Source organism: Sinohyriopsis cumingii, chromosome 1, assembly GCF_028554795.1.
Source record: "Sinohyriopsis cumingii isolate HCF-2022 chromosome 1, ASM2855479v2, whole genome shotgun sequence".
In the NCBI taxonomy this organism is placed as follows: Eukaryota; Metazoa; Mollusca; class Bivalvia; order Unionida; family Unionidae; genus Sinohyriopsis; species Sinohyriopsis cumingii.
Genome location: NC_142961.1, coordinates 186,331,287 through 186,352,894, shown reverse-complemented (window position 1 = coordinate 186,352,894; position 21,608 = coordinate 186,331,287). Strand labels below are relative to the sequence as shown.

General features: G+C 36.0%; 1 protein-coding gene across 5 annotated transcripts in view; it reads right to left on the bottom strand.

Annotated features, from left to right (window-relative positions):
* Positions 1 to 21,608, bottom strand: part of LOC149808534 (uncharacterized) — a 185,706-nt gene that overhangs the window by 90,285 nt on the left and 73,813 nt on the right. For all 5 annotated transcript variants that reach the window (XM_089978672.1, XM_089978707.1, XM_089978692.1 and 2 more), the window contains 6 exons: positions 16,020 to 16,053; positions 13,691 to 13,779; positions 12,420 to 12,497; positions 10,583 to 10,693; positions 5,907 to 5,978; positions 2,320 to 2,424 (listed from right to left, as the gene is read on the bottom strand). In XM_089978672.1, the coding sequence (XP_089834798.1) occupies positions 2,320 to 2,424; positions 5,907 to 5,978; positions 10,583 to 10,693; positions 12,420 to 12,497; positions 13,691 to 13,779; positions 16,020 to 16,053 (489 nt within the window). The remainder of the gene's footprint in view (positions 1 to 2,319; positions 2,425 to 5,906; positions 5,979 to 10,582; positions 10,694 to 12,419; positions 12,498 to 13,690; positions 13,780 to 16,019; positions 16,054 to 21,608) is intronic.

Below are 21,608 nucleotides of genomic sequence, written 5' to 3'. Positions count from 1 at the left end.
ACCCCATGTCAGTATGAGTATCTATTTAGGGCCAATTACATTATAATAAGTCATTCAGTGAAAACCCCATGTCAGTATGAGTATCTATTTAGGGCCAATTACATTATAATAAGTCATTCAGTGATAACCCCATGTCAATATGAGTATCTATTTAGGGCCAATTACATTATAACAAGTCATTCAGTGATAACCCAATGTCAATATGAGTATCCATTTAGGGCCAATTACATTATAATAAGTCATTCAGTGAAAACTCCATGTCAATATGAGTATCCACTTAGGGCCAATTACATTATAATAAGTCATTCAGTGAAAACTCCATGTCAATATGAGTATCCAATAGGGCAAATTACATTATAAGAAGTCATTCAGTGATAACCCCATGTCAGTATGAGTATCTATTTAGGGCCAATTACATTATAATAAGTCATTCAGTGAAAACCCCATGTCAGTATGAGTATCTTGGCCAATTACATTATAAGAAGTCATTCAGTGATAACCCATGTCAATATGAGTATCCACTTAGGGCCAATTACATTATAATAAGTCATTCAGTGAAAACCCCATGTCAATATGAGTATCCATTTAGGGCCAATTACATTATAATAAGTCATTCAGTGAAAACCCCATGTCAGTATGAGTATCTATTTAGGGCCAATTACATTATAATAAGTCATTCAGTGAAAACTCCATGTCAATATGAGTATCCACTTAGGGCCAATTACATTATAATAAGTCATTCAGTGAAAACTCCATGTCAATATGAGTATCCAATAGGGCAAATTACATTATAAGAAGTCATTCAGTGATAACCCCATATCAGTATGAGTATCTATTTAGGGCCAATTACATTATAATAAGTCATTCAGTGAAAACCCCATGTCAGTATGAGTATCTTGGCCAATTACATTATAAGAAGTCATTCAGTGATAACCCCATGTCAATATGAGTATCCACTTAGGGCCAATTACATTATAATAAGTCATTCAGTGAAAACCCCATGTCAATATGAGTATCCATTTAGGGCCAATTACATTATAATAAGTCATTCAGTGAAAACCCCATGTCAGTATGAGTATCTATTTAGGGCCAATTACATTATAATAAGTCATTCAGTGAAAACTCCATGTCAGTATGAGTATCTATTTAGGGCCAATTACATTATAATAAGTCATTCAGTGATAACCCCATGTCAGTATGAGTATCCATTTAGGGCCAATTACATTATAAGAAGTCATTCAGTGAAAACTCCATGTCAGTATGAGTATCCATTTAGGGCCAATTACATTATAATAAGTCATTCAGTGAAAACCCCATGTCAGTATGAGTATCCATTTAGGGCCAATTACATTATAAGAAGTCATTCAGTGAAAACCCCATGTCAATATGAGTATCCATTTAGGACCAATTACATTATAATAAGTCATTCAGTGAAAACCCCATGTCAATATGAGTATCCATTTAGGGCCAATTACATTATAAGAAGTCATTCAGTGAAAACCCCATGTCAACATGAGTATCTATTTAGGGCCAATTACATTATAAGAAGTCATTCAGTGAAAACCCCATGTCAACATGAGCATCCATTTAGGAATAGCAGTAATAATAATATTGTCAAGATGGCCACAATGAAAATCCTCCAAGTACTTTAGGAGGAGTAGCAATAATAAACTTGATGGGCAGACTGATAATGAACAGGATATCCCATAAGCTCTTCTTGTTCACAAGAAGAAGAATAAAAAAATTCCTTCATTCTCACAGGCATACATGGGTCATATATAAAAATGTGAACAGTGTAAAGAAAATAGTGGTGACAATGATGATCGTTGTGATCGAGGTGCTTCTACTGCAGATAATGACAGCATTGCGACTGGTGTTGCTACCTATGATGGTGGTGGTGAAATCCAATTAAAATCAAGATCTAATTATAATAAGTAGATTTGACTTGGCAATGATACCAGGTCATAATCTGTTAACCTATTTACATACCAATCAAATTACAGCTTTCATATTTGTGAAAGTGAAAAACACCATTCACAACATATCATTACTAATGACAACACAATGTTACATGAAATGTAATCATCTATCTGATAGGTTACTTTTAAAAAAATTGGAATTCCAACTGTCACCAGTGCATAAATTTTTATCTGAATACTATCAGATCTCTGCTGTATTAGAGATCTTGATTTCCATTATACCAGTTTGAGGGGATGATTATAGTTGCCTGCATTTGTTAAGTTGCTTTCTCAGTTGTATGTGCATTATCTGACTAACATGTGTTAGCAACTGAAACTACCAGAAGTATCTATAAATCACCTGTTGTTTACGTGTCTCTAGGTGCTGAATCTGTTCTGAAAGATTCTGCACCTGTGTGTTAATGGTAAGAAGTTCCTGGCCCTTTTCTAACAGCTCCCTGTTTGCCTGCAGTGGGGGAAAAAAACAGTACTGTGAATAGCAATTTATACATTCCATTTAAAACATTGCCTTTTAATATATATTGTGACATCAACAAGTAGATCTTTGGAGAGAGAAACTTTTTATGTCCTCTCTATTTTGTCTGGCTGTGAAAGAGAAAGAAAGAAAATGTGACAGAGATATAAAATCCATGGTCTGCACATTATATGATTGAAATTTGATTATCTGACCTAATTTAGCCATTACAATGGTTTAGATATTTAACCTACATATTGACAATGCAGTCTGTCTTTGTGATTATTAGAAAATGTTTGGAAGACATGGCATTTGTTCAAATCAGCAAGACAAATATCTAATCCATCTGAAGTAATAAAGGCTCTGAAAAGGAATTTATTCTTTCCCTATGTAGGAAAATCTGCTTAAATAAGAAAAGAAACATTATGTCTATGGCCTGCATATCCAACCCATATTCAAATGAAAAGATTTAACCAAAGCCTTAACATATATGATGACTATGATCGTACAATCCATGCCAGTATTACCGTCTAAATTAACCACTGTCTTGCTTTTCCTATAACGCTGGTGAGTTTGCTAAAGCAGCATAATAGATGCTTTCCTTTTACGACATACTAATAAGGTGACAATCTGAAACAATTTTAGTTTATTCTATGATTTTGTTTACTATTATAACAAGAAATGGATTCTTCTGAACATTATGACTTTGTTCTCTGTCACAGACGTTTAAAAAATTTCAACCCAGAATCTTATCTGTGAAGAAAAAGAATATAAGGATAATGTCCATAGCTTACTACTATTTAAAATGACTGTCTTACCAACAAATCCCAACTAGACTGACCAGTTCAATTTAGATTTGCTTTTTGGCAAATTCTGGTGATACTGACTAAAATCTGTATTGATTACACTCATGAGATTTAAAAAAGGAGACTTGCTTTAGTTAGAATGTAAACATGCAATGTGTTCATGCACAGTGTGACCCATTATAACACGGTGGTTGAGGTCCATAGAGCCCGATGTTATAGACTGAATGGTGTTATAACCAACCAAATCAGTTAGCTGAAGAAAATGATGTATGTGCCTAAAAAATTGCTTGGAGGAGTGGGGATAATAAAATCAGGTGAAAAAATATGTGCTTTCAATTACATGAAGGCAAACTAGTTTAAAATAAACTTGTATATTGATAATTTTATTTGTGTATTACAATCCATAATCTGTTAGGTACTGTAAATGTATATAAAAATGTGAACTCAAGTGAAACCACCTTCCACGCATGCATCAGAAATTAAAAAATGGTTAACAGATGATGGATACATAAGTGTTCTGTTCTGAGAGGGATTACTGCAGAAAATGTGAGTGTTCTGAATGATTTATTTCTAAAAGTGAAAAGAAGAGTGGTTTCACTCACCAACTACAGTGCATAAAAAAGTTCAGTATAAGTAAATATATTAATTACTAGCGAGGAGCCAATAGTCCGACACTATTTCATCCAAAAGATCTATTATGATTTTTACTACCAAAATGTCAACATAAAATAAAGGGAGATCTCACAGCATACAGTACAAAGGCCAGATGTCGGCATAAGCAGACTGATATAGCAATGCGCTGCTACGATGGTTCATCAACAGGAACAAAGAATTTCTTCATGTAACATTAGATTCCAGTGCATTTTATATCAAGTTTGTAGCATCCTTTCATGGTGCCTCTGAATTTCTCCACTCCAAATCCAAAATTTTAAATACAAGATCAAATGGCCAACAATGTTGCAACTAAAAAGAATCACCACACAGTACATTTTGTTGCCAACAAGAAAAAGGTCTCACTATAGTTGTTTTGGGGTTTTTGGGTTATAATGGAGCATGCTATAGCAAGGTCTCACTGTAGTTGTTTTGGTTATATTTGTGTTATAATGGAGCATGCTATAGCAAGGTCTCACTGTAGTTGTTTTGGTTATATTTGTGTTATAAGGGAGCATGCTATAGCAAGGTATCACTGTAGTTGTTTTGATTTTTATTGGGTCTATTACCTGTATCTGACAAAATACACACATTATTTAGTCAAAACACATAAAAAGAACCTCTTACTTCAAGATAAACTCATTTGCAAAGTACTGATAATCAAGGTGCACATGTGAAAAAAAGAAAGAAACAAAAAAGAGGGAAAGTATAAACATCCCTGTTCCCTAGCTACTCAGTCCACCAGAAGTACAAAGAGATGAACAGGAGATAAAATCTGAAAGATTACATTTTTTAAAACAAGAAACAAGAGAGAGAAGTTTAAAAATAACAGTTTTAAATATCTGCAACACAATTTTTGTTGAGGTTTGTCTTGAACGTTTCCAGGGTAAAATTCTTGGTGGTGGTTAGTGGGAGTGAATTCTATGTATTTATTTTCGGAGGCTTGAAGAAGGATTATCTCTCTAAGTTTCTGTGTTGTATATAGGATGCAAGAATCCAACTTCATTATGGCATCTGTGGTTAGGTACTTCAAGGTCAATGGCTTTGTCACTCGTACAGCTAAGCTGATTATAAATTCTAATTCTAATTTCCTAAGGCCTCCAAGTGCAATTCAGCAATGACAGCTGTGATTGTTCCTAGATCTCTGTGCATTCATTACATATATATCGGCTCATCTTTGTATATATCAGCTTTAACTTGTTTACTTAAATCATGGCTTTGTATGTTTCAGCTCTACCTTGTTTACCTAAATCAGGGCTTTCTTCAACATCAAGGATTTCATAGAAATTTCTTACACACAATGAAAGTGTGATCCCTTAATTTACACACAATGAAAGTTTGATGCCTTATTGCAATTTAACTTACACACTACACAAGCGTGATGCCTTACTGAAATTAACTTCATTATTAAAATCAGTCTCAAAATGATCTTACATCTCATCCGAGTCAACAGCAAAGAAAAAGAGATCTAACTTCTGGTATGTTCAAACACGTAACTTAAGATTATGATATTAAAAGTGAACACTTACTAAACTCTTTTTTAAAAATGTACACAAATACTCATTTTTGATGGCACACAGGGTTTAAAATTGAATAGTTTACCTTTTGAATGCAAAACTGGCTTATGTCAGGCACAAATTATCTGATAGTCCAGACAGCAAATGCTTTACTCTGCTTTTCCAGCCCTTGAATTAATATAAAGTGTGCTATGTGCAGCTACAAATGTCATGCTGATCTTTTCACCAGTTTGCTTACATCATGAAATAAATATGATGAACTGGAACACACCAGCTTGTTTTTGTTATGCTGGCAACACTACACTGAGGATTCTTTCACCTCAGTTTCTTCCTCTTTCATGACTCTGACATACATTTTTGGCAAAATATATTTATATTTCTCCACATTAAAAAATTATGCCATGTCACTGTCTCAATTCAACCTTTTATTTGCATTCAGCTTTAATGTTGTTGTGATAGCTACTATCAAGTGATACAAATATTATGCCAGATTCTTTACCTCTTGAAATTGTCTTTCATAACTAGACATCTTTTCCTCTGCCTGCTGATACTGCCTCTCTAATGATGAGATCTGAAATAAAATGTAACAATAACTGTACTTCAATGCAAAGCAGCTTTTTTCTGACACCAGTCTGTCATTGTTACACAGCAAATGTGTCACCCATGAAAGGAAATGTATTGGTAAATTATGTTTCTCCAAGAACACTCACCCAATCACATTAACCTCAGGAAAATAACCTAATTACATTCAAATCCAGCCCTCCCTGAAGACAAAAAAACTTAATTACATTATAGGCAAAGGGAAGTAACTCCTATAGATTACCTCTCCTTGCCCCAATAGGTGGTAAACCATCTCATACATGTGTACCAGTTAAGCTTGAGCAAAACCACAAAAGGGATCTCGGTTTTGTAGGAAAGTGTGTGGAAGGGATTGAGAGTATTGATCAGGTAAGTGAAGATATATTATTTACTAAAAGCTCTCCTTTCTCCATAACCTATTATTACCTGATCACAATAACATTAGGAGAATAGTTCTTTGTTTGTTCATTTTTGTGGGTTTAAAGGCATTTATTAGTACATGATACACACAGACCAGTATATCTGGTGATAGGAAGAACCTGAGAAAAAGCCTGGGAAGAGCCACTAACCCAAGAGTAAGCTACTGGCATGCTTTTTACATACCCAAACTGACTGAACCCAAGACTGAACACCATGCTGAGAGATGAAATTTCAGTGAGCTGTAAAAGCAAGCACCTTATACCACTCTGCCACCCAGGGCCCCCGGGGCAAAAATAATAAGAGAAATAAATGCATGGGCATCCAAACTGTACCCGTGTTACCCTCCATGAGTAAAATGAATGCTCTCCTGAATGGCTGAACTTTCTAACATGAAGGCATCAAAATTGAAGATTTTGCATGTATAATCATGCAAAAGAGATTCCTACTGGCTCACACAATTAGCTATTGCCTTACCTGCAAAAGTTTCCTTGGTGATTCCAGTTTGGAACTGAGGTTGTGCTGTCATGAATGGGGAGTGGTAACTGTCTGGGCAGCTGCCAATGGTCCAATAAGAGTCAACACTTCTTTGTGAGGCCGTATCTTTGTAAATAACAGCCAAAGTAAACCACGCATGTCAGCCACAAAATTCCATTAAGTTTCAAATTGAAACAATATATTCAAAGGCCAGGCTCATCAAAATCACCCTTATTTTATGAGCTTATATCTTTGTGTGACATACCTGGTACTGTGAAAGATCAGAGGCTGCCAATCTAATAACATACTTTAGCCACAAACCTAGCACTTGTGGGGTTATGTCCTTCTTTACAGTCTTTATTGAGAGGAAGAGCCTCTGTCAGGCACCGTGGACATTCTCTAAGCACCTCAGATGACATCTGAACATGTGAACCAGGTCCTGCAACTTCAGCTCTTGCAACAGGTCAGTTGAAGATAGTGAGTAGATTTCTCTTTCTAATTATATTAGCAACCTGTTTTTAGCAATGAAACCATATTGTTTCATTAATTCAAAGCTGCATATCTTTAAACCAACTGACAGCATATGAAGTTCAATCACCCTGTACTGCACAATGAAGTTAGCGCTGCTGGGAAGCAAGTCTTGTATGAGCCTCAGTGAGGTCACAGACAAAAGCTCAAACATGGAAGAGTTCAGCCACATCAAGACCAAAGAGAGGTCCCATTTGTGGAACAATATGAGCAAACGGGACCTAGACAGGTCAAAATTGGACAACGGCTCAGAAAAATCCTTGCTGTGAAAAATATAATCTTTCATTGATATATGTTAATGCTGGCAATCATGGAATGGTAGACCCTGATCATTACTGGGACAAGCATTTGTCATCAAAGAGGAAAAGAAAGATGTTTGCCAAATGGGGAATGGAGGCTAAGAGTGGTGTGATGTCCTTAACATGACATGCTGGTGAAAAGTCTCCACTTCCCCATATATGCCTTCAAAGTGGAGCATCTTCCAGTTGTCAAGATCCTCTCCACAAATAAAATACAGAACATTTTGCATTTTTAACTCCACTGTCCACTTAATGTGTAAATGTTCTATATCCTTTTGTAACATGTCAATCTTTGTAGGATCACTTGGGCAAAAGGGAGGGGGGGGGGACAAATGGGGTGGTTGCTGGATAAAAATTTTGAAGCCCCTCCAAAGTACTTGGATCACCAATCATTCATTGGAAAGAGGTTGATCATATTTGGGTGGTAGGGATGGGAAGGCAAGTCATATTCAATTGGCAGGAGACTTGGAGTCAGACCAATTTTTGTCTTCCCATTCTTGGCCTGCCCACAAAAAGGCTGTTACCAATAACATGTACTCCTGTAGTCATTTTGCCAATGACCATCCCTTTTCTGATATGACCCATACAGAGGTCAAAACAAGGTAGGGGCCAGCAAGGAGAGTTGAAGTGACAACCCCTGTGCTGCTTGGTGTATGATCTTAATATGGTTCCCAAAGGGAGGAACCAAAAGGAATAAAACAGTGTTGCCACAATGTGAGATATGAATGAAAATCACCAAAAATTATCTCTTATTAAATCTAGATTGCAGGAAGCTGTTAGGGTATCGACTTTCTTGTGGTAAGCTACTTTGGCAATCCAGTACACCAACTCCCAAGGGTATTTGCTCCCTGCCTTTTCAGATAAATGAAAGATAGCTAGCAAATCTAAATCAATGAGGGAGACATGATATTCTTCACCAATTCTGATGTTGCATGAAACAACAACCTATCCATTGTTTAACAAAAGGCAAACATGCTGACAACTGTTATGTCTTTATCAAGTCTCAGCACATCTCACAGCTATGCATCAGTATGTGAATTATACCAGTGTGATGAGAAAGCTGCTGGCAAGTGACTCACTGAAAAGAAGATCTTGAATTACTGGGGTCAAGAATTTTATCTGAAAGATGCCTGGTAATTTCAGAAACTTCATGAATTGTGGTAGAATTCTGAAATATGGATACCTGTTCTCTTCACTCATATCTACCAAAGCATTTACTTTGTATGTGGTATTAACTGCCAGTGAAGAACATTCAGAAGACAACATAATCCTATGTATTTCTAATGTGGTCACCTTAAAGCTGAATTCCATCTATTCCATAGTCAGACTGGAGTGTTCGGTCTTGGTCATCCCCTTTTATTGTCAACAGGGCTGAGATTATCCTACACACCTTGTCTACAATTACAACATGACATGACAGGGATGACACAGTGTCCTTACCATGCATGGTATAGCATCTACATGTTGGGTATGCTAGCAAAGCTGGCACTACCATGTCCAGTATTAATGTGGTCCAGCTTGTGGATGTTGCTCTGCACTTGAGTTGAGGTCAACAGCTCGATTAGTGGCACAAATATTGTGGCCACTCTGCTACGCTGTTGGTGAAATTTGTCTGGTACAGACTGTATTCTGAATGTCCAGACTAACTGCTGCCAAAGCCAAGTGCAGAATGAAAGGGGGACTTACCAAAAGAGGGTAAAATACAACAACTGACATCAATCTGGCCAACTTCCCATACTCTAACATCTCTGATCTAGTTTTCTGAATATGACATTGCATATGTGACTCCAACAAAGCATGAGCAGGACTAACTGTAACAGCTTATGCGAGGTCAGATGTGATTGTCGCAATTGCCACTGTTTGGAGAATCTTCATCAAGGGGTTAGGGGTGACATTACTGTGTCTCCCACAACACTAGCTAGTGATTCTTAGTTTACATGGAGATTCAAAATATCTTGGTCTGATGATCTGGAACATAACCACTTTTGCAGTTCTTGAACTCTTTCAAAACAATGGACCATATCGTATTGGCCCACTAAGTACAACCAATGCATGGATGTGACAACAAGCATTTTGTTGTCATTCTCTGAGAAATGACAAAGTGCAAACAAAATGTGCACAAGGTGTATTCAACTCGACATAGCATGCATACAGAGAAACTCTAAGTGGAATACATAAATGAACCAGAGTGTTCACAGCAGAAATTCAAAATATAGTAATGAAGGCCAACACATGAGCTTTATCAGTCACTATCACATGGACAATAACAATCAGCAAAATAGTGAATAAACTGAACAAAAGTTCACAATGTTGTATACTTAAGGTATATCAATAATTTACTTTACTAAGAAAAATAAAACTTTAATGGACAGTCTGGAAATTGTTATAAAAGAAACTAGATTCAGAAGTTTCTGTTTACTGTCTTGAGTGAAAGCTTATACTTCTACACATCTGGGATATGGGTGGCCAAGTGTTAGGGGAAGGGGAGATAATCTGTAAGAGCTACTTCCATTAATCTGTATGTTGTTCAGACGGAGACATTTCTGGGGTTTTTTCTTTCAGGGAGGGCTGGATTCATAGCATTTAATACATTTCCCATATTTGTGGCTAGGCATAATAGACAAATATCAACAGTGTTTATTAGCAGGCTTAAGAATGACTAAGAAAATTATGAAATCATTGTGGAGCATTCCAAAAATAGAAAGTTCAGCTGTGACCTTATCTAGGTTTGTAGGGTACCTTTTCACAGTGTCCATAATTGCTAAAACCACTAATTAAAAGATGTAATGAACCTTTTATAAACTGGAGGCAGTGCCATAAGTCTAAGTATCAATGAAAATGTTATATTTTCTGAAAATTCACCTTATTTGCATACCTGTTTTTCTCTACCATGGAGTTCTTTAGTTTTAGACTGAAGCTCCTCAATGTGTGCTGATAATTCTTCCTGCAGTGTGTTCACCTGTTTCTTAAGGGCTTCATTGTGCAACTACAATATACAAATATAACTTGCATCAACTTTATTTGTGTAATACAAAAATGTTTAATCTGAAAAAATTAAGAACACAATGGTCAATCTGCTGCACAATTTCAGGCTGGTCTGGAGTAAATGTAGTCAATAACTGCATTTATCTATAAATCTAACTAGTAACTGTCAATTACCACACTTACTGATGATCTCACTAAAATACTTACTGATAATCTCACTAAAATACTTACTGATAATCTCACTAAAATACTTAACAAAACCTCATTAATTAAAAATAACACCTGGTATTTTCTCCATTATTCAGGAATTCATCACACAATAACTTTCCATTTATTGCTCAAGTTCAAAAGAAAACTTAGTGTTATAGATTAGGCGATTTATACACAGTACTGTAGGTTATATAATTTATATAGACTTTTGACTATTAAAATCAAAACAAATCAGTCAAAAATTTCAGGATTCAAGGAATTGTAAAGTAATAAATGACATAAATACAATGGGATCATCATTAAGTCTGTTATTATTGCATACTTATATTTCATAAAAACATAACTAGACCTTGAATTGTGAATTCTGATTCCTTCAAAACTGAACAATAATAAACATACATATGTAAATCTGGATGGGCTTGGTTTCTTGAACAAAAAGTGAATTTACGAACTAAGCCAGTTAATAAATCATTTGTACCTTACTATCTTTTGACCTTAGAATGATTTGTAAACTGGTAAAAAGAGTCTACATAATTGTTTTTTTGATCATTTAATACCCTATATATGCTGTTTTGAATCGATGATAACACAATTTAGTATATTTTTTACTTCCCAATAAGTTCATACTGTGTATACAATTATTATGGAAGCAGCTTGTGTGGTGTGTTTTATTCCTGATATAAACAATGCTGACTGCTGACTGACTGACTGACAATCAGGATCTTAACATTAAATATATAAAAATTTCAGACGGAGTCAACATATAATTTGTTGATTGGTTTAATAGTACTTTTAACACATTATTGGCTACATTATGCAAAGAAAATGGGAGTTAAGAATGTTTCCATGGATCCAATGAGGTTGTCAATCCGGGTGAGTCTCCATACAGCAACCTGTACACGAGTCTTGAATCCAAAACCATTTTCACTTTACTGCTGCTGCCATGCAGGTACACCTGCATGTAAATGGGGAAAATCCACCTAACCAGGATTTGAACACAAAACCCACTGAGAGTGTCAAGCATGCTAATCAATATGCCATTGGGATTCCTCATATCACTGCTAAAATACAAAACTCAGATCTAGACTCAAGTTCAACCCCAGTTTTAATAAGTGTCAAACATTCTGCCGAACCATTTCTCACAAATAATGTTGCAAGAGCTATATGCTTTACATAATAATAATTAAAGCATCTTATAAACATTTTGTTCACAGATATGAGCTGAATATCAGTGAAGTATTTAGGTTCCTGACTTCTAGGCCTAAACCTTACTTATACATTATTTGTCTAATGAAACTTAAAAAAGAAGGCTTATAACAGAAGAAAACTTTTCCTTAAATACAATTCTGCTAAATTACAAAAAATTGGGGTGGGGAGGGGACAGGTTGACCCAAAAGTCTGCTAAATTATATAAAATTGGGGTGGGGAGGGGACAGATTGACCCAAAATTCAACTAAATGATATAAAAACTGGTGGGGAGGGACAGGTAGCATAAACTTATTAGTCACAGCAACTACCTTGTAATTTTGGAGGTCTTTTTCAGCATTTCCTGAAAATGCCTCTTGCTGCTGCAAGTCCTGTTCCAATTCTAATATCTATAAAGAGAAGTTGGACATAATATAAAGATGTTAAAACATTTCAAACCATTAAGATAAAATCATTTAGAATTTAAACTGGATAAAGAGAACACAATTCTATGTAAATATAAACAAGTATATCAAGAGAATAGGTTAATATTATTACTAAATATTTCCTCGGCATGAAAAGTACTTAAAGAAAATAAAAAAGGTGAAAAGTATCACTTTAGAAATGTTTGAATTTAATACAAGATAATTATATAAAATAAGGAAAGTCAATTTTTTGTTTTTTTGGATCAGTAATTTTACTATCATAAAGAAGAAACATTTTTTGATTATCTGTTAATAGAAAATTTCCAAATTATTTCACTTTGCAATACCTCAATGACCTCCAAGAAACATCCCATACAGTAATGACAACTCTGTGTAGCATTGTTAGCATTACAATTGGGGAATTATACACATTACTATCCTACTGCATCTATTAACTTAAGCAGGTAGGGGGCAAAGAGGAACTGGAGATGTTCTGCTGACCTCTGAGTGCAACATATAGAAAATATGCCTTCCTAAAATGTACTGACTAAACAAAAATTAAATTTATTGCATGCCTCTCCTTTTCAAGTGTCTTTGTTTTACCGACAAATACAGCCTTAGGAGGTGTTTTGCCAAATACAAAATATTCTTTCCTAAAATTACTTACTTAATGTATGTCACTATTTTACAAGTAGTCTATGTTTAATATAACAGTGTCAGAATGTCTTATGACTTGACATATGACTATAAAGTGCATGTATACTTAAATGCCACAAAACACAGCTAAAAAACATATTTAGAAAATATAAGATCAATAATTACTACATTAATCAGGAATCAATATACCTGTCACTTTCATAGTAATTTTTTAAAATTATTTCCTTCATAAACAACCGGTGATTTGCACAATCTCTCCACTGCAAGGTTTTAAAAGTCATGTGATAATTGGTTTTGCTGGAATACCATGATATGTTAGCCTAGTAGCATCTCAGGAAATGTTGCAAATAGCAGTCCTTTGTATAATGCAGACTACTGATTTCAAATCAAAGCTAACAGACACATCAGATAGGGACACAATGGAAATAATTTATTAAGAACTAATATATATAAAATGAAATAGCCAATTAAAAGAAGAAATTTCATTTATTAGTCAAACCAATTTAATAAAGATTTCTTACCTTTTCATTTTTAAGCTTTAGTTCATCCTCAAGGTTTTCTTTTTCTTTTGTTGTTATGAACAGCTTCTCCTCCAAATCTCTTACTACAACTGCAAAGTTTGCACAGGAGAATTAATAACAATTAAAAACAAGTACTCCATGCAACCTGGTATTTCACCTATATTTCCAGACCTGTTTGCAAATTTCTTCTGTGCCAAAGTACAAACCATTAGAGATATGCTTGACGACACAATTTCAATTGACTCGTTGCCACCACACAATTGCGATACAGAATTTTTGCGGCAACCGTTAGCAGCATTTGAACGTGTCTCTATCAATTTAGTACATAAAATCATGATGAAGAGTGCACAAAAGTCATGTGAACTTGATCTGATTCCGACATCACTGCTGCTTGAGTGCTTAGATCCAATATTGCCTTCACTAACTGATGTTATTATTACCTCTCTCTCATCTTGGGAATTCCCATCATTTTTCAAAACTGCCATTGTAAAGCCTCTGCTAAAGAAACCAAGACATGACCATAATGATTTAAAGAACTACCGACCAGTTTCTAATCTCCCATTCATATCAAACCCGACTTTTATCTCATCTGAATTCAAACAGTCTTTTTAGCAATGTATAGTCCGCATATTGCCCTTGCCACAGTACTGAAACTTCTCTAAAGTAGTTAATGACTTTCTCTTTGCTTTGGATAGCAAAAACATTAGTCTTCACCCTCCTTGATTTGTCTGCAGCATCTGACACAACAGACCATGATATATTACTTTACTGTCTCCAGCATGTATTGGCATTCATGATACAGCCTTATGGTGGTTCAAGTCCTACTTGGTCAACAGGACACAAATTGTGTTCGCAAACGGAATACGCTCCAGCGCAGTTGATCTATGTTGTGGTGTTCCACAAGGGTTTGTTCTTTGACCTGTTCTCTTCATTTTATACACTCAGCCCCTCTCAAGAGTCATAGATCATCGAGTCTCACTAATTTTCCTATGATGACACCCAAATATACAAATCTAGCCACCCAACAGAAGTTGATGCTACCATCCAAGGTGTAGAGAAGTGCATTTCTGATGTGAAATCATGGATGACATGTAACAAGCTGCAGATGTATGGCGATACAACTGAGGCTGTTCTGATCACAACACAAAGACTTTCTCATTCATATCCTTTACGTCAAACAATAAATATCACCAACACCAACATTAAATTCACTCAGTGCAAAACCTAGATGTTACTCTGGACAGTACTCTCACACTGCACCAATATGTCATGAACATATGCAAGGATGCATATCTTGAGCTGAGATACATCAGCTCAATTCACATATATCTTTCAGTTGATGCTACAGTACATATAATGCTTGGCATGAATTTCATTTAAGACAAGCAGACAACATTAAAAGTGCTTTGGTGAAAAACCCATGTCATAATGATCATCCATTCAAGGGTAACAGTGACAAGAGTTTTCAAACAATCATCATGGCAGCTACACTTGATGTACAACTGGTACCATTTTCATAAAGGACTTGCTGAAAACTCTGTCATAACGATCATCCATTCAGGAAGAGTAATGACAACAAGATCTTTAAGACCGTCAACCTAGCAACCATACTGGATTTATGACTGGCACCATTTTCATTCAAGACCAACTAGGTTTGATAAGAAGTCTGTTGCTGAAAACTCATGTTGATATAACCTTCATCTGGAAAGGATTAAAGGTTATATTTTTAAGATATGACTTTCCATTCAAGAAAAGGAGCAATAACAAGATTTTCAAGATGGCTGCTCGAATTGGCACCATTTTTGTGAAGCCAACTGAACATCATAACAAGTCTTCTGGTGAAAACTAAATTTGAATTTCTGTTTAAGTATAGTTATGATTACAAGATTTTTAAGAAGGCTGCATCAATTATCAAAACTTTTCACTCACTGTGACAAACAGCATATCCTCTGGACATAATTCTTGCATAATAGGCCCATTTCTGCTTGGTTTTGATGTGTCGACTTTGTGACACCAGCTGTACTCAAATACTGAAATTACCCATGCTGAGTACAGCCATTTTTAATTAAAAACTTCTTTTCCTGAAAATCTGATACGTAGCTTATGTACTTAATTTCTGTGTGCAAGTGTTTGCCAAAACACCCAGGAAATACTAAAGTACTGGGCTTCATCCTAAGCCTCAAAGTTTTCCTTGTAATCCTGCAAATGTTTGCACACAGAAAAGCCTGTACAATCCTATATATTATTTGTCCAGACAAAATCCATTTCTCCTTGGGAATCAGAACAACTAATATTTGACTTTTCACATTATTGAAATGATTTTACGTACCAATGGGTTCTTTCTTGCTTGTTTTCTTTCCACTCTGAAAAATGAATGCAACATACTGAAAAATACATGCCATTCAAAAATACCTGCCATTCATACTGACAATAACATGCCATTCATACTGACAATAACATGCCATTCATACTGACAATAACATGCCATTCATACTGAAAAATACACAAAACCTAAAAATAATAAGATGGTTATAACTGCATTATGTTAATTTAGGTTATTAGTGCCAGTATGCTGCCATCTGACACGTAAGTTTTTCAATCATAGACATATACAGTGCCAGGTCTAAAGTACATAGACATGTACAGTGCCAGGTCTAAAGAACATAGGCATGTACAGATCTAAAGTACACAGACATGAACAGTGCCAGGTCCAAAGTACATTGACATGTACAATGCCAGATCTAAAGTACACAGACATGTACAGTGCCAGGTCTAAAGTACATAGACATGTACGGGTCTAAAGTACATAGACATGTATGGTGCCAAGTCTAAAGTACATAGACATGTACAGTGCCAGGTCTAAAGTACATATACATATACAGAGCCAGGTCTAAAGTACATAGACATATACAGTGCCAGGTCTAAAGCACATAGACATGTACAGGTCTAAAGTACATAGACATGTACAGTCACAGGCCTAAGGTACATAGACATGTACAGTGCCAGGTCTAAAGTACATAGACATATACAGTGCCAAGTCTAAAGTACATAGACATATACAGTGCCAGGTCTAAAGCACACAGACATGTACAGGTCTAAAGTACATAGACATGTACAGTCCCAGGCCTAAGTTACATAGACATGTACAATGCCAGGTCTAAAGTACATAGGCATGTACAGGTCTAAAGTACATAGACATGTATGGTACCAGGTCTAATGTACATAGACATGCACAGTGCCAGGTCTAAAGTACATAGGCATGTACAGGTCTAAAGTACATAGACATGTATGGTGCCAGGTCTAAAGTACATAGACATGTATGGTGCCAGGTCTAAAGTAAACAGACATGTACAGTGCCAGGTCTAAAGTACATAGACATGTACAGTGCCAGGTCTAAAGTACATAGGCATGTACAGGTCTAAAGTACATAGACATGTATGGTGCCAGGTCTAAAGTACACAGACATATACAATGCCAGGTCTAAAGTACACAGACATATACAGTGCCAGGTCTAAAATACATAGGCATGTACAGGTCAAAAGTACAGACATGTATGGCGCCAGGTCTAAAGTACATAGACATGTATGGTGCCAGGTCTAAAGTACATAGACATATACAATGCCAGGTCTAAAGTATATAGACATATACAGTGCCAGGTCTAAAATACATAGACATATACGGTACCAGGTCTAAAGCACATAGACATGTACAGGTCTAAAGTACATATACATGTACAGTCCCAGGCCTAAGGTACATAAACATGTACAGTGCCAGGTCTAAAGTACATAGACATGTACAGTGCCATGTCTAAAGTACACAGACATGTACAGTGCCAGGTCTAAAGTACATAGCCACTTTTCATGACAATCCTGATGCAATATAAATTTGTTGGAATTTAAAATCATGGTATCAAAAGAATTTAGAAGCAATGGTACTTACATACATCTATTATATTTCGTAATTAATCCCCATCCTTTAATGAAAAGTTGTGCTCATATTGGTAAAGATTCAAATAATTGTCATATGTGATCCTAATACACTGACTGCCTAATATCCATGATGAAATGACTAGTTTTAATTTCAATTAACCTTATTGTAAGATTAGTTTAACTGTTCTCCATACATTTTTAATCATGTTTACATGTCCACAGTCATGGCTTACAATAGTCTGAACAGTGTGCATGATTTCCATTGAGTTGATCTCCTTGATACTTGCACAAGATAACTTTATTTTTGAAACAACACTGGGTAATTCTTTAGGAACTTCCTGATCCAATATAATAATGTAGCTCTCTGAATGGATGATACCTTCAAGAGGTGTCAATATGTCAATCCCACTAAAAGTTATACAACCCAAACACAGCACAAACATTTTTACATGCAAAATGACTATTGTACATTCCAAAAACTCCAGCTTCATTCCTCATCAGGTTTTCACCATACATCTACCTTTGTATCCTGGTCTAACATAACCATCACTTGTCAGGTTTTCACCATACATTTACCTTTGTATCCTGGTCTAACATAACCATCACTTGTCATGTTTTCACCATACATCTACCTTTGTATCCTGGTCTAACATAACCATCACTTGTCAGGTTTTCACCATACATCTACCTTTGTATCCTGGTTTAACATAACCATCACTTGTCATGTTTTCACCATACATCCACCTTCATATCCTGGTCTAACAAAACCATCACTTGTCAGGTTTTCACCATACATCTACCTTTGCAACCTGGTTTAACATAACCATCACTTGTCATGTTTTCACCATACATCTACCTTCGTATCCTGGTCTAACATAACCATCACTTGTCAGGTTTTCACCATACATCTACCTTTGTATCCTGGTTTAACATAACCATCACTTGTCAGGTTTTCACCACACATCTACCTTCATATCCTGGTCTAACATAACCATCACTTGTCAGGTTTTCACCATACATCTACCTTTGTATCCTGGTTTAACATTACAATCATCTTGTCACTTGTCAGGTTTTCACCATACATCTACCTTTGTATCCTGGTCTAACATTACGATCATCTTGTCACTTGTCAGGTTTTCACCATACATCTACCTTTGTATCCTGATCTAACATAACCATCACTTGTCAGGTTTTCACCATACATCTACCTTTGTATCCTGGTTTAACATAACCATCACTTGTCAGGTTTTCACCATACATCTACCTTTGTATCCTGGTCTAACATTACAATCATCTTGTCACTTGTCATGTTTTCACCATACATCTAACTTCGTATCCTGGTCTAACATAACCATCACTTGTCAGGTTTTCACCATACATCTACCTTTGTATCCTGGTCTAACATTACAATCATCTTGTCACTTGTCATGTTTTCACCATACATCGAACTTCGTATCCTGGTCTAACATAACCATCACTTGTCACGTTTTCACCATACATCTACCTTTGTATCCTGGTCTAACATTACAATCATCTTGTCACTTGTCATGTTTTCACCATACATCTACCTTCGTATCCTGGTCTAACATAACCATCACTTGTCAGGTTTTCACCATACATCTACCTTTGTAATCTGGTCTAACATTACAATCATCTTGTCACTTGTCAGGTTTTCACCATACATCTACCTTTGTATCCTGGTCTAACATTACAATCATCTTGTCACTTGTCAGGTTTTCACCATACATCTACCTTCGTATCCTGGTTTAACATAACCACCACTTGTCAGGTTTTCACCATACATCTACCTCTGTATCCTGGTTTAACATAACCATCGCTTGTCATGTTTTCACCATACATCTACCTTCGTATCCTGGTTTAACATAACCATCACTTGTCATGTTTTCACCATACATCTACCTTTGTATCCTGGTTTAACATAACCATCACTTGTCAGGTTTTCACCATACATCTACCTTTGTATCCTGGTTTAACATAACCATCGCTTGTCATGTTTTCACCACACATCTACCTTCGTATCCTGGTCTAACATAACCATCACTTGTCAGGTTTTCACCATACATCTACCTTTGTATCCTGGTCTAACATAACCATCACTTGTCATGTTTTCACCATACATCTACCTTTGTATCCTGGTCTAACATAACCATCACTTGTCAGGTTTTCACCATACATCTACCTTTGTATCCTGGTTTAACATAACCATCGCTTGTCATGTTTTCACCACACATCTACCTTCGTATCCTGGTCTAACATAACCATCACTTGTCAGGTTTTCACCATACATCTACCTTTGTATCCTGGTCTAACATAACCATCACTTGTCATGTTTTCACCATACATCTACCTTTGTATCCTGGTCTAACATAACCATCACTTGTCAGGTTTTCACCATACATCTACCTTCATATCCTGGTCTAACATAACCATCACTTGTCAGGTTTTCACCATACATCTACCTTTGTATCCTGGTCTAACATAACCATCACTTGTCAGGTTTTCACCATACATCTACCTTTGTATCCTGGTTTAACATAACCATCACTTGACAGGTTTTCACCATACATCTACCTTTGTATCCTGGTCTAACATTACAATCATCTTGTCACTTGTCATGTTTTCACCATACATCTAACTTCGTATCCTGGTCTAACATAACCATCACTTGTCAGGTTTTCACCATACATCTACCTTTGTATCCTGGTCTAACATTACAATCATCTTGTCACTTGTCATGTTTTCACCATACATCTAACTTCGTATCCTGGTCTAACATAACCATCACTTGTCACGTTTTCACCATACATCTACCTTTGTATCCTGGTCTAACATTACAATCATCTTGTCACTTGTCATGTTTTCACCATACATCTACCTTCGTATCCTGGTCTAACATAACCATCACTTGTCAGGTTTTCACCATACATCTACCTTTGTAATCTGGTCTAACATTACAATCATCTTGTCACTTGTCAGGTTTTCACCATACATCTACCTTTGTATCCTGGTTTAACATAACCATCGCTTGTCATGTTTTCACCATACATCTACCTTCGTATCCTGGTTTAACATAACCATCACTTGTCATGTTTTCACCATACATCTACCTTTGTATCCTGGTTTAACATAACCATCACTTGTCAGGTTTTCACCATACATCTACCTCTGTATCCTGGTTTAACATAACCATCGCTTGTCATGTTTTCACCACACATCTACCTTCGTATCCTGGTCTAACATAACCATCACTTGTCAGGTTTTCACCATACATCTACCTTTGTATCCTGGTCTAACATAACCATCACTTGTCAGGTTTTCACCATACATCTACCTTTGTATCCTGGTCTAACATAACCATCACTTGTCAGGTTTTCACCATACATCTACCTTCATATCCTGGTCTAACATAACCATCACTTGTCAGGTTTTCACCATACATCTACCTTTGTATCCTGGTCTAACATAACCATCACTTGTCAGGTTTTCACCATACATCTACCTTTGTATCCTGGTTTAACATAACCATCACTTGTCAGGTTTTCACCATACATCTACCTTTGTATCCTGGTCTAACATTACAATCATCTTGTCACTTGTCATGTTTTCACCATACATCTACCTTCGTATACTGGTCTAACATAACCATCACTTGTCAGGTTTTCACCATACATCTACCTTTCTAATCTGGTCTAACATTACAATCATCTTGTCACTTGTCATGTTTTCACCACACATCTACCTTCGTATCCTGGTCTAACATAACCATCTGTTGTCAGGTTTTCACCATACATCTACCTTTGTATCCTGGTCTAATATAACCATCATCTTGTCACTTAGATACTTGAATGGTTTCTATCAACAGCCTAGTTTCATCACTGCACTGTAAAACACTGCAATAGTGATTTTCTTTTAGACTGTCATCCTCTTCTAAACTGTGTATCTTATAAATTGCAAATATTTTAATTCCT